This window comes from Zophobas morio, unplaced genomic scaffold, assembly GCF_036711695.1.
Source record: "Zophobas morio isolate AGI-343-1 ecotype UQ-CSIRO unplaced genomic scaffold, CSIRO_AGI_Zmor_V1 ptg000007l, whole genome shotgun sequence".
In the NCBI taxonomy this organism is placed as follows: domain Eukaryota; kingdom Metazoa; phylum Arthropoda; class Insecta; order Coleoptera; family Tenebrionidae; genus Zophobas; species Zophobas morio.
This window is the reverse complement of record NW_026972112.1, coordinates 2,708,540-2,721,002: the sequence shown is the minus strand read 5'-3', so window position 1 is coordinate 2,721,002 and position 12,463 is coordinate 2,708,540. Positions and strand designations below refer to the sequence as shown.

At 29.8% G+C, this 12,463-nt stretch overlaps 1 protein-coding gene across 1 annotated transcript; it reads left to right on the top strand.

Moving 5' to 3' along the window:
- The first annotated feature begins 1,108 nt into the window (after nt 1–1,108).
- Nucleotides 1,109–12,463, top strand: LOC135124224 (enolase-phosphatase E1-like). The gene is made up of 5 exons (XM_064049136.1): nt 1,109–1,352; nt 1,764–2,002; nt 9,645–9,898; nt 9,949–10,121; nt 10,656–12,463. The coding sequence occupies exons 1-5, from the start codon at nt 1,245–1,247 to the stop codon at nt 11,829–11,831; spliced, it is 1,950 nt and encodes a 649-aa protein (XP_063905206.1). The 5' UTR covers nt 1,109–1,244; the 3' UTR covers nt 11,832–12,463.

Sequence of the window (12,463 nt, the reverse complement as noted above, 5' to 3'; positions counted from 1 at the left end):
ACTGGAATGGAATACAATTATTTTCACACGCATTCCGTTCCAGTGGGCTGACCACGTGTGACTAAAATGTTGGTTCACGAGTGAAAGGGTAACCAGATTTAATTGTGAACTGTGTAACTGTGAATACAAAAATTGAACTTATCTGCATTTTGTATCAAAAATCCACTAGATCTAGAATTAAGTTATTTATTAATACACTAGTAAAACAAATTAATTTTTTGATCATAATTAATTACAAGTAATTAGTTGATGCACGTAATGTATATCACAGGAGCGACTGAAAATGAATGTGGTCTAAAATAAGTATGTAGTGATCACTCTTTAATTATAATTAAGAATTTAATGAACGTTTTATGTTATTAGTAATATAATTACGTGTCGAATTACTATTAATTACAATTAATTTAGGAGAATAACAGTGTAATAAACAGTATAAGTGTACAGCTCACATGAAATTGTCACTTTGGTGAATATTATTTATAAATTATGTAGAAAATTTAACACCGATACGAAGAAGAAAAAATGGTGACAAAAGTAGAATTAATAAAGTTACGTAAACAAATACTGCGAACAGTGGCAACAATGGAGAAACTGATGTGTGTGAAGAATACAGCCGGATTTGAGTGAAACAAAGAACTAGAACAATTTAAAAGTCGATTTGTTACCATTTCTTTTTTGCCAAAGTTAGTTACATTATTCTGAACCACGATCAATATTGCATATGAGTTTCATGGCAAGAGATACTGCACTTTTTACATAACATTTACAACATTTATATTACAAAAAAACTTTAAGATGACGTCATCGCTTTGTTTGGAGGGATGCATTATACAAGTGCACTTAATGTAAAGTGTCACTCTGAAGAAAAACAATGTTGCGTATTTATTTTGTGAGAATTACATGAGTACCACTCCAGGTTTGTAATCATAATCAAAAACACATAAACAAGCGTGTTTTCCAGATTGGAGTACCAACTACTTCGTTTATCCCTAATTGTATTAAAATTTTTGGCGCCATTTCCTCATGTTGGCACTACGTTCGTCCATCTCCGTCTCCCTCCGCCAGATCGTTTGGCGGTTCTTCGCAGGACGCATGCGCATCCTCGCAAAACACCCCACTCTTCCACTACTCTTGTTTCGCATCCGTTGTTGCTGTACATCTCTAAATTTTTTTAAAGAAAACCGCAAATCCGCCGAAAAAACAGTCGCCGTTGTGTGAAAATCATATCATTGAACGCAATCGAAATGAGTTCGGAAAGTGAGAGTGTTTCTCCTTCTCTAAACAGCATCGAGAAGTGTTCCCTGGTGCTGGTGGACGTTGCCGGCACAACGACTTCCATCAGCTTCGTTAAGGTGAGTCCGGCCCCGAGAGCCCCATTTCGGCCCCCGTTCCGCGGAAATCCGGCCATTTTAGGCCGCTTTTCATTCATGCGATCGCCATCGAGTGGCCTTTGCGGTAGCGAAAAGCGCGTCAACGCCGCCTAGGTCGACCGCATCGCGCTTTTTCGAGGGGCGAATTTCGCTTGTGGGGCTGTTTTTCGGGGCTTCGTGGCGATTTTTGCACGTGTTTTGTTCGACGAGAGCCAGCTGGTCGTCCTTGGCTCAGGTAAAAATTTATCCCTTGTTCCATGCATGGTGCATTCACATCTTTGTCTAGGTACAGTTTGATCAAAATGCCACGACACGACCCACTCTACCGGTCTTTTAAATAGATGTTTATCGCTCGATTTTCTATTTTCGCGTTAATGTATTTTTTTTGTTTAGGATACACTGTTCCCGTTTGTTACTAACAACGCTGAGAAATTCCTTACTAGTAAATGGGATGAAGAACCCATTAAAGATTGCGTTAAGCTTATTAAGGAGGAAGGGGCTGATTTAGACTTGGCTTCCGCTATTGAAAAAGTTAAAACTTTGACTGAACAAGACAGTGGCAACAAGGGGCTCAAGACTTTGCAGGGATTGATGTACAAAGAAGGCTATGAAAAAGGGGATCTTAAAGCACAGTAAGTTACCGCAAGAGCACCATGAGGTTGTTAAAAGTTGCTTTTTCTGTGTATTTTTTTCCACTTTTGTGTTTATATTTCAAATTTGTTTTCCTAGACACTCGTGGATTCATTAACAATACCGGTGATTAAATATCACTTTACACACTATTATATATTATATTTTTTCAGTACGGTTTGTTTCACCGAATATTAAACCCCCACTGCGCGCGCATGCGCACTTTTCCATTTAATATAAACTGTCGAAATTTGGAACACTTCCTAGAGTTTTTTACCTCTACTTATTATTTAAATTTTACTTAACTAATTTAAATATTTACCTTCGCCTTTCTTCAGTAAAGACTTTATTATTATTGTTATCATTACTATTATTAAATGACTGTTCAGAGGCCTAAAGATTAACGGCTTCAAATTTGCCCGTTATTACCCAAAAAATTTAGAAATTAATAAAGTGAACAAATTTATTGGGCTTTTTCTTAAAAGTATTAAGAAATTCTCGTAACTTCACATGAAAAATTTAAAGATCACTTCATTGATTAGTACTCTAATTTATTAAATTAATGTCTACTATCATCAAATTAGGGTAGTAAGGGTATGCATACTTGGACTACTCTGGTCATGAAACTTGCGTTTCCTTTTTTCTGAAATTAAAGGCTGTTTATTTTTTGTACAATTTCGGCCAAAAATTTTCTGTAGCATATTGTATAGAGTGATTCTTTTTTAATTAAAACCAATATAAGTACATGATTTGGAGGAACTGAAATGTTCCTAGAAAGTTCTGAGTCACCAAAGTGAGTAACTTAACGTCAGAGGAAACGAATCAGAAATAAAGCATTTAGTACAGGACTTTCACAAGCTTTTCCGCTGGGTGTCAGTATCTTGACCTTGTGTGATGAACTGTTTTTATTTTTGGCGCGATTTTTTAGTTTGTAATCGGGTCCATCGGACGAATGGTCACTTTTATGTTTTCTCGACGTTTCGTGGCCCCTACAGTACGAAAAAAGCAGTCTCCCATTTCCAAGTTTTAATTTTTCGTTTCTTCACTTTTTCAAGTTCTTGATTTTCATTTTTCATTTTTTTCCTTCTATCTGTCTGTCTGCCGTTTGTCTTTTTATTAATGTTATAATTTTCCAAAAATTGTGGATTTATTTACTTTCCACTAATTTTTTGGTATCAGAATTTTTCGTTTCTCAAGTTTTTCGATTTTTCAATTTTTCAAGTTCTTGACTTTTATTTTTCATTTATTTTGTATCACGATTTTTCGTTTTTTATTTCCTTTATTAGTTCAGTATTTTTTTCGAATTTTACAATGTCTCGTTTTTCCGATTTTGTAATTTTTGATTTTTAAATTGCTCAATTTTTATATATTTTTTTCAATTTTACAAGTTTTTTATTTTTCATTTTCCCGATTTTTTATTTTCTTTTTTTTAATTTTGTCACAATTTTTCGTTTTTTCATTTCCTTAATTTGTTCAATATTTCTTTCGATTTATAATTTTTGTTTATTTAATTTTTACAGTTTTCAATCTGATTTTTTAATTCTGGATTTTTCAATTTGGCAATTTTTGCATTTCGCAATTATCCGATTTTTCAATTTTTTTAATTTTCAATACTTGATTTTTATTTTTCATTTTTTCCCGTCTGTCTACCATTTGCCTTTTTATTAATCTTATAATTTTTCCAAAAATTCTGGATTTATTTACTTTCGACTAACTTTTTGATATCACAATTTTTCGTTTCTCAAGTTTTTCGCCTTTTCAATTTTTCGTTTCATTTTTTCAAGTTCTTGACTGTTATTTTTCATTTTCCCAATTTTTTTAATTTTCATTTTATTTTGTATCACAATTTTTCGATTTTTATTTCGCTTCTTTCAGTATTTTTTTTTATTTTATAATTTTTTGTTTTCAATTTTTCGAACTTTCAAAATTTCAATTTTAACAATGTCTCGTTTTTTCGATTTTGTAATTTTTGATTTTTATTTTACATTTTCCCGATTTTTTATTTTCATTTTTTCGATTTTATATCACAATTTTTCGTTTTTTCTTTTCCTTTATTTGTTCAATGTTTCTTTCGATTTATAATTTTTGTTTATTTAATTTTTCCAGTTTTTAATCTGATTTTTTGGATTTTTCAATTTGGCAATGTTTGGATTTTTCAATTATCCGATTTTTCGATTTTTTTAATTTTCAGTACTTCGATTTAACAATATTTCGTTTTTTCTCTTCTTAAGTTTCGCAATTTTTAATATTTCGATTTTTTTAATTTTTCGTTTATTCAATTTTTCAAGTTCTTGATCTTTATTTTTCATTTTTTCCGTCTGTCTGCCGTTTGCCTTAAGATTAATAAATCTTATAATTTTTCCAAAAATTCTGGATTATTTACTTTCCATTAACTTTTTGTTATCACAATTTTTCCTTTCTCAATTTTTTTGGTTTTTTCAATTCTTCAAGTTCTTGACATTTATTTTTCATTTTCCTTATTTTTTTAATTTTCATTTCATTTTGTATCACAATTTCTCGTTTTTTATTTCCTTTATTTTTTCAATTTTTTTTTTTTTGATTTTATAAGTTTTTGTTTTGAATTTTTCGAATTTTCAATACTTCAATATTAGAATGCCTCGTTTTTTCGATTTTGTAATTTTCGATTTTTAAGTTTCTCAATTTTTCATTTTCCCAATTTTTTATTTTCATTTTTTCGATTTTATATCACAATTTTTCGTTTTTTCATTTCCTTTATTTATTCAATGTTTCTTTCGGTTTTATAATTTTTGTATATTTGTTTTTTAAAATTTACAATCTGCTTTTTTAATTTTCAGTATGTACTTCGATTTAACAATATTTCGTTTTTTCGATTCTTAGTTTCGCAATTTTTAATATTTCGATTTTTTTCATTTTTCGTTTATTCGATTTTTCAAGTTCTTGATCTTTATTTTTCATTTTTTCCGTCTATCTGCCGTTTGCTTTTTTATTAATTTTATAATTTTTCCAAAAATTCTGGATTTATTTACTTTCCACTAATTTTTTGATATCACAATTTTTCGTTTCTCAAGTTTTTCGATTTTTCAATTTTTCAAGTTCTTGACTTTTATTTTTCATTTTCCCTATTTTTTTAATTTTCATTTTATTTTGGATCACAATTTTTCATTTTTTATTTCCTTTATTTTTTCAGTATTTTTTTTGATTTTGTAAGTTTTTGTTTTCAATTTTTCGAATTTTCAGAATTTCAATTTTACAAGTTTTTGATTTTTATTTTTCATTTTCCCGATTTTTTTATTTTCATTTTTTCGATTTTATATCACAATTTTTCGTTTTTTCATTTCCTTTTTTTGTTCAGTGCCTCTTTCGATTTTATCATTTTTGTTTATTTAATTTTGAAAATTTTCAATCTGATTTTTTAATTTTCAATACTTCGATTTAACAATATTTCGTTTTTTCGATTCTTAAGTTTCACAATTTTTAATATTATTTAAATATTTTTTTTAGCTTTCGTTTATTCAATTTTTCAAGTTCGTGATCTTTATTTTTCATTTTTTCCCGTCTTTCAGTCTGTCTGTCTGCCGTTTGTCTTTTTATTAATCTTAATCTTTCCAAAAATTCTGGATTTGTTTACTTTCCATTAACTTTTTGATATCACAATTTTTCGTTTCTCAAGTTTTTCGATTTTTCAATTTTTCGTTTCAAGTTTTCAAGTTCTTGACTTTTATTTTTAATTTTCATTTAATTTTGTATCACAACTTTTCGTTTTTTGTCTCCTTAATTTTTTCAGTATTTTTTTTATTTTATAAGTTTTTTTTTTCGATTTTGTAATTTTTGGATTTTTTTTTTCAATTTAATAAGTTTTTGATTTTTATTTTTCATTTGCCCGTTTTTTCATTTCCTTTTTATTTGTTCAATGTTTCTTTCGATTTTATAATTTTTGTTTATTATTAAATTTTTCAAATTTTCAATCTGATTTTTTAATTCTTGGATTTTTCAATTTGGCATTTTTGGATTTCTCAACTATTCGATTTTTCGATTTTTTTTACTTTTAAAAATTATGTAACAATATTTCGTCTTTTCGATTCTTAAGTTTCGCAATTTTTAGTATTTCGATTTTTTAATTTTTCGTTTATTCAATTTTTCAGTTCTTGATTTCCAATTTTTAGATTTTTCAAGTTTTCATTCTATACTTTTGCGTTTCTTCAGTTCTGGTTTTCCAATTTTTCCATTTTCTTGATCTGAGAAATTGAAAAATCGAAAAAGTATAAAAACGAGAAATTGCAAAATTGAAAAAGTGGAAAATCGAAAAATTGCAAAGCCAAGAACTGGTGAAACGAAAAATTGAAACATTGAAAAACTAAAAATCGAAAAAAAATGTAATTGATCGAAAAACTGGAAGGAAGAAAAAACAAATCGAATCGAAAAATTGGACAATCCAAAAATTGTAAAAATCGAAAATTATAGAATGGTCGAAATTGTAAAAAACTGGGACATTAAAAGATCGAAAAATTGATAAACTAGAAATATGGTAAAAGTCAACAATTAAAAATGGAACAATTCTAAAATCGAGAAACGGAAGATTCTAAAATTGAAAAAACCAAAAATTAAAATGGGAACATTGAAAAATCGAAAAATTGTAAAAATTAAGGAAATAAAATAGCAAATCGAAAATTTGAAGAAATGAAAAATTAAAGAATCAAAAAATTAAAAACTAGAAATTTTACATCGAAAAATTCAAACAAGCTGTGGAAGTGTTATTTACGCCATTTTTATAGAGGTTATCAGACAAAAAAATTCTATAATTTTTCAAGTTCGTTTTTATTTTTCATTTTTCCAATTTTTCAAATTTTCAATATTTGATTTTTCAATTCCTCCATTTTCCAAATTTTTAACTTTTCAACTTCGCAATTTTTGGATTTCGCCATTATCCTAATTTCCGATCTTGAGTATTTCGAGTTTACAATATTTCATTTTTTTTTCAATTTTTCGTTTCTTAATTTTTCAACTTCTTGATTACCAATTTTTGTTTTTTTTTCAAGGTTTTTATTTAATACTGTTTCGTTTTTTCATTTTTAATTTTTCAGTTTTACCATTTTTCTATTTTTTTTTTTTTTTTTTAATTCCAGAAATTGAGAAATCGACATAATGAAATAACGAAAAACTGAAAAATTTCACATTGAAAAACGAAAAATTATAAAATCAGAATCTTGAAAAACCGAAAAATTGAAAAAATAAAACGTAAAAACTTAAACGAAAAATTCCAAATTTAAATTAATCAGAAATTGAGAAATCGACATAATGAAATAACGAAAAACTGAAAAATTTCACATTGAAAAACGAAAAATTATAAAATCAGAATCTTGAAAAACCGAAAAATTGAAAAAATTAAACGTAAAAACTTAAACGAAAAATTCCAAATTTAAATTAAAATATCCAAAAGTTGGAAAATTATAAAATCGGAACATTGAAAACTCGAGAAATATTTCATCGAAAAATTGGATAATCCGAAAATTATAGAATGGTCAAAATTGTAAAGTCTAAAAAACTACCATTAAAGATCTAAAAATTGATAAATTAGAAATGGAGAAATTCAACAATTAAAAATCGAAAAATTCTAAAATCGTAAAACTGAAAATGTGTAAAATTGTAAAAATTATACTTCTAATTATTATTACATATTTAAAATGAAAACTAGAAAAAATGCAAATCAAAATGGAAGAAGCATTTAAAGATTTCGCATAAAAAAAGAAAAACGATAAAATCAGGATATCGAAAAAATTTAAAAAACCGAAACGAAAAAATGAAGAAATAAAAGTCGGGGAATTTAAAAATGAAAAATCAACCATCGTAAAATTTAAAATACTAAAAATTATAAAACCGGAATATTGAAAAATCGAAAAATTGTAAAATTCAAGGGAATACTAAAGCAAAACGAAAATTTGAAAAACTCAAAACTCGTGAAATATTTAATCGAAAAAGTGTAAAATTGAAAAAGTCAAGTAAAAAAAGCTGTGGAAATGTTATTTACTCCACTTTTATAGAGGTTATCAGAAAACAAAAATTACAAAAATTTCTATAATTTATAAAACCGGAATATTGAAAAATCGAAAAATTGTAAAATTCAAGGGAATACTAAAGCAAAACGAAAATTTGAAAAACTCAAAACTCGTGAAATATTTAATCGAAAAAGTGTAAAATTGAAAAAGTCAAGTAAAAAAAGCTGTGGAAATGTTATTTACTCCACTTTTATAGAGGTTATCAGAAAACAAAAATTACAAAAATTTCTATAATTTTTCAAAACAAGTACTGTACTTTAGGGGCGAGGAAAGTTCTGTCGAAATAACCTTGGACAATTTTTTTACTTTTTGAGCGCATTTTTTTGTTTTTTCATTTTCTTTATTTTTTAATGTTTTGGTTTCATAATTTTTTCGCTTTTTCAATTTTTCAAGTTCCTGATTTTTATTTTTCATTTTCCCAATTTTTTAATTATCGTTTTCTCGATTTTATATCACAATTTTTCGTTTATTCGATTTTTCAAATTTTTAATTTTTTAACTTTGCAATTGTTGGATTTCACAATTATCTGATTTTCCGATCTCTTTAATCTTCATTATTTCGTTTTTTCAAAATTTCATTTCTTTAATTTTTCAACTTCTTGGTTTCTAATTTTTAGTTTCATTTTATACTGTCTCGTTTTCTAATTTTTTATTTTTCCATGTTTTTTTAATTCGAGAAATTGAAAAAGCGAAAAAATGAAATAACGAAAAACGGAAACATTGAAAAAACTTAAGAAAAATTATAAAATCGGATTATAAAAATTAAGAACATAAAAACCGAAACGAAAAATTACAAATCAAAAATTGAAATATCCAGAAGTTGGAAAATTGAAGGATCGAAAAATTGAAAACTCGAGAAATATTTAGTCCAAAAACTGCAAAATTAAAAAATTCCAAAGTTGGAAAATCGAAAAACCGAATAAACAATAAAAAAATGAAACATTGAAAAATTCGAGCCAAGAATAATTTCAGTGTTTTAAGTAAGTAAAAATATCAGATTTATGTTTTTAAGATGACGCTTGCAATTGTTAGGTACAAATTTACTTCCTAAAAAAAGACAAATGAGCGTAACAAATCAAAGAACTGTAAAGTTGGCGTAGAATTGTGTGCTTTGAATTAATGAAGTCTCACTTCATAAAAGAAATCTGCTTTGGTGATTACCGTTGCACATCCGTGAAATGTAACGTACACATGTCTCGTTTAGTAAATTTTCTTCACCAATTGGATCCATCTTTATGTTCTGTTAATGATTTGTAAATTTTTAATAATACGCTTTGATTTTACCATAAAGTGGCTTTTGTAATAAACAAAACAATTAATTTCCTTAAGAAAAAACTTGCTTTTTCAGTTATTCCAACGAAATCGTGCGTAAAGACCCACGTCTTAAGGGAATAAAACGAGATATATCATGAACATTTTTTATAAATGAAAAATCGACTTAAGCACAATTACGTGAACTTGCCTTAACTGCAGACAATTGCTGGTATGCAGATCTTAATTTAAACTCGTGCGGCAATTCATTAACATTACATCGCTCAGAAGACAATTGAAAGTTTTCACTGTCACTGTTGACTGAAAAACAAAAATTCTATTAAAGCGTTTGTTTTTAGCATTTTCGATGACGTCCCCGAAGCCTTCGAGTCCTGGGCCAAAACCCGCCGTGTTGCCATCTTCTCCACAGGAAGCGTCGACTCCCAGAAGCTCCTCTTCACGCACACCACCCAAGGAGACATGTCCGCGCACATCCACAAATATTTTGACCAAGCCGTTGGTTCCAAGACTGAAGCCGAAAGTTACAAGTCTGTCGCTAAAGAGGTTGAAGTTGCACCTGAAGAGATTGTTTTTATTACAGATGATATTAAAGGTTGTATTGTGGTTTTCGCGTGGTTTTGGTTATTTTTTCTGGTTTTGTAGAAGCCACAGCTGCTAAGACTGGGGGCATTACCGCTGTCTTGATCAAAAGAGAGGGAAATGCAGACTTACCAGAAGATGCGGCCAAGGAGTTTATGGTGATTAGTTCCTTTAAAGAATTAGGGTTAGAGAAGGCGGCGAAGAGGAAGATCGAAGAGGACGCGGCGGCTGAGGAGGTATAATGTAGTGGTTGTGGTTGTGGGGATTGTACAGATATCGGGAATACGGGTTTAGGTAAATATTAATAAGGTGATGGTTAAAATAAAAACAACGGAAAGAGATATTTTAAATCCAAATGGGAAAAATATTAAAAGTTGAAAATGCGTTTTTTGTTTTTTAATTTCAAAAATTTTAATAAAACTAATATTTCAAGGCAAATCTAAAAGTTGACTGAAGAAAGCCTGTTGAAAAGCAGGAAACATAAAAGAAATTATTTAAATCACTTCATTCATTTTTTTTTCACATTCTGTGTAAACAAACATTTCCAAAAAAAATAAAATATTACTAAAGCACCAGGTGTCTTTTTTCCCCAGAAAGATTTATGTGTCAATTTATTTACCAAAAATAGAAAACAGAATTGGCTGTCCTTTATAATTAAGTAATTAAGAAACCTAGAAAACAAATGAACTTGAAAACTTTATAGATAGATTTTATCTATTTTCGTTTAGTAGATTTTCGTGATTTAATATCTGTGCTTATTTGTTGCGCAGGCTCCTCCCTCCAAAGTCCCCAAAACCGAAATTCCCCAAGAAAAAGAGCCCCAAAAGACTGAAGAAAAAGTAGAAGAAGAGAAAACGGAGTCGATGGAGGTCGATCCACCCGCTGAGAAAGAATCTGAAGAACCTAAAGAGACTGAAAAAGCAACTGAAAGTGAGGCCAAGCCACAAGAGACTGAAAAAGTGAAAGAAGCCGAACCGGAAAAGACTGAAAACGAGACAAAAGTGGAAGTCGGCGACACCGAAATGAAAGAAATAACTGAAGACAGCAAAATGGAGACTGCCGCAGAACCCGAAGCGGAGAAAGTTGAAGAGAAACCTGACGTAACAGAAGCAAAAGAAAATAAGGACGAGAAACAAGTCGCAGAGACGTCAGGGCCTCCAACAGAAATACCGAAAGCGCAGGAGACGCCTACAAAAAAGGACGTCACTGAAAAGGAACCTGAAAAAATGCAAACCGAGGAGAAGGCAAAAGTCGAAGAAACGAAAGTAGAAGAAGCGGCGATGGAGGAAAAAACTGACAAAGTTGAGGAAACTCCAGCCGAACAAGCCGTACAAAAGACAGAACCTGCCGAGGAAACACCGAAAACGGACGTAGTAGAAGACACGCCGAAAACCGAAGCAGCGGAAGAAACAAAGAAAGAAGAAACACAAAAAGAAACAGTAGCTGAAACACAAAAAACAGAAACGGAAGAAACGCAAAAAACAGACAAAGTAGAAGAAACACAAAAAACTGAAGCAGTAGAAGAATCACAAAAAACTGAGCCAGTGGAGGAAACCCAAAAACCAGCAGCAGTGGAAACTACAAAAGAAGAAACGGCAACGGAGAAACCCGAAGCGAACAAAACACCGGCCGAAGAAACAAAAGTAGTTGAAGAATCTGCAACAGGAGATTCGGAAACGAAAGAGGAGACATCGACGTCCGAAGAAAAGCCCGTCGAGAACGGCGAGGAGAAATCGTCGACAGAAACTCCGACCAAGAGCGAAGAAAAAGAAAATAAAAGTGTGTTAGCGAATGGGGTGGAGAACGGTAAGGAAGAAACTGTTGAAAATAACGCTGCTCAGAGTTCTCATGTACAGATCGATGAGGACAAAAGCGACGAAACCGAAGTCAAAGTAAAAAAACTAGAAGAAAGTTCTGAAAGTAAAACTGTAAGTGTGGAGGTCTAAATGGAATTTTTATTTGTTCCATATTTATACAAGCTAAATGTAATGTACTATTGTAGTGTTCAATTTTCTTTCCTTCTCTTTTATTTATTATCGTTTCTTGATATCACATCTGAACAATGTATTTGTGTGATTCTATTTCTGATTTCGATTTTCCAAAGTGCCAAAATTTTTATCTAACTCAAGACTGGTCCCAAAGACTGTTTTTATATCTCACTTTTGTGATACTCGTTTGTTTTTGAAGACTTTGAACAGTATTAAATTCACATCACTCATTCTTTTTAATGTGGAAATTGTGTTTTGTCCCCTTTTTAATTAGTTATGTAGGGCTTTTTTTATTACATTCCTATTCGTGTATTGGTGCATTTAATTTTTTTAATTAATGTAAGCGTTCTACTTAAGTTTGTATAATACTCGCTTCCAGTGTTTTGATTTTGTTCCTTTCGATCCTATGGCTCATAAAATTGTGATATTAACGAAATTAAATTTTGGGATACTACGTCCGTTCTATATTTCCTTCCGGTGAGTGTTCTTAGTTAAGCAATAGTGATGGTGTACAGGCCTAACATGTATGGCTACAGTTTCATTGTATACGTTGTTTAGCACCCCAATAAAATTTTTGTAGTGTTCTAGAA

Excerpts from the sequence above, each read along its gene's own strand:
- LOC135124224 (XM_064049136.1), top strand. The coding sequence starts at position 1,245 with ATGAGTTCGGAAAGTGAGAGTGTTTCTCCTTCTCTAAACAGCATCGAG. Across the intron at positions 1,353-1,763 it reads CTTCCATCAGCTTCGTTAAG|GATACACTGTTCCCGTTTGT; the intron begins GTGAGTCCGGCC and ends TTTTTTGTTTAG. Across the intron at positions 10,122-10,655 it reads AGGACGCGGCGGCTGAGGAG|GCTCCTCCCTCCAAAGTCCC; the intron begins GTATAATGTAGT and ends TTTGTTGCGCAG.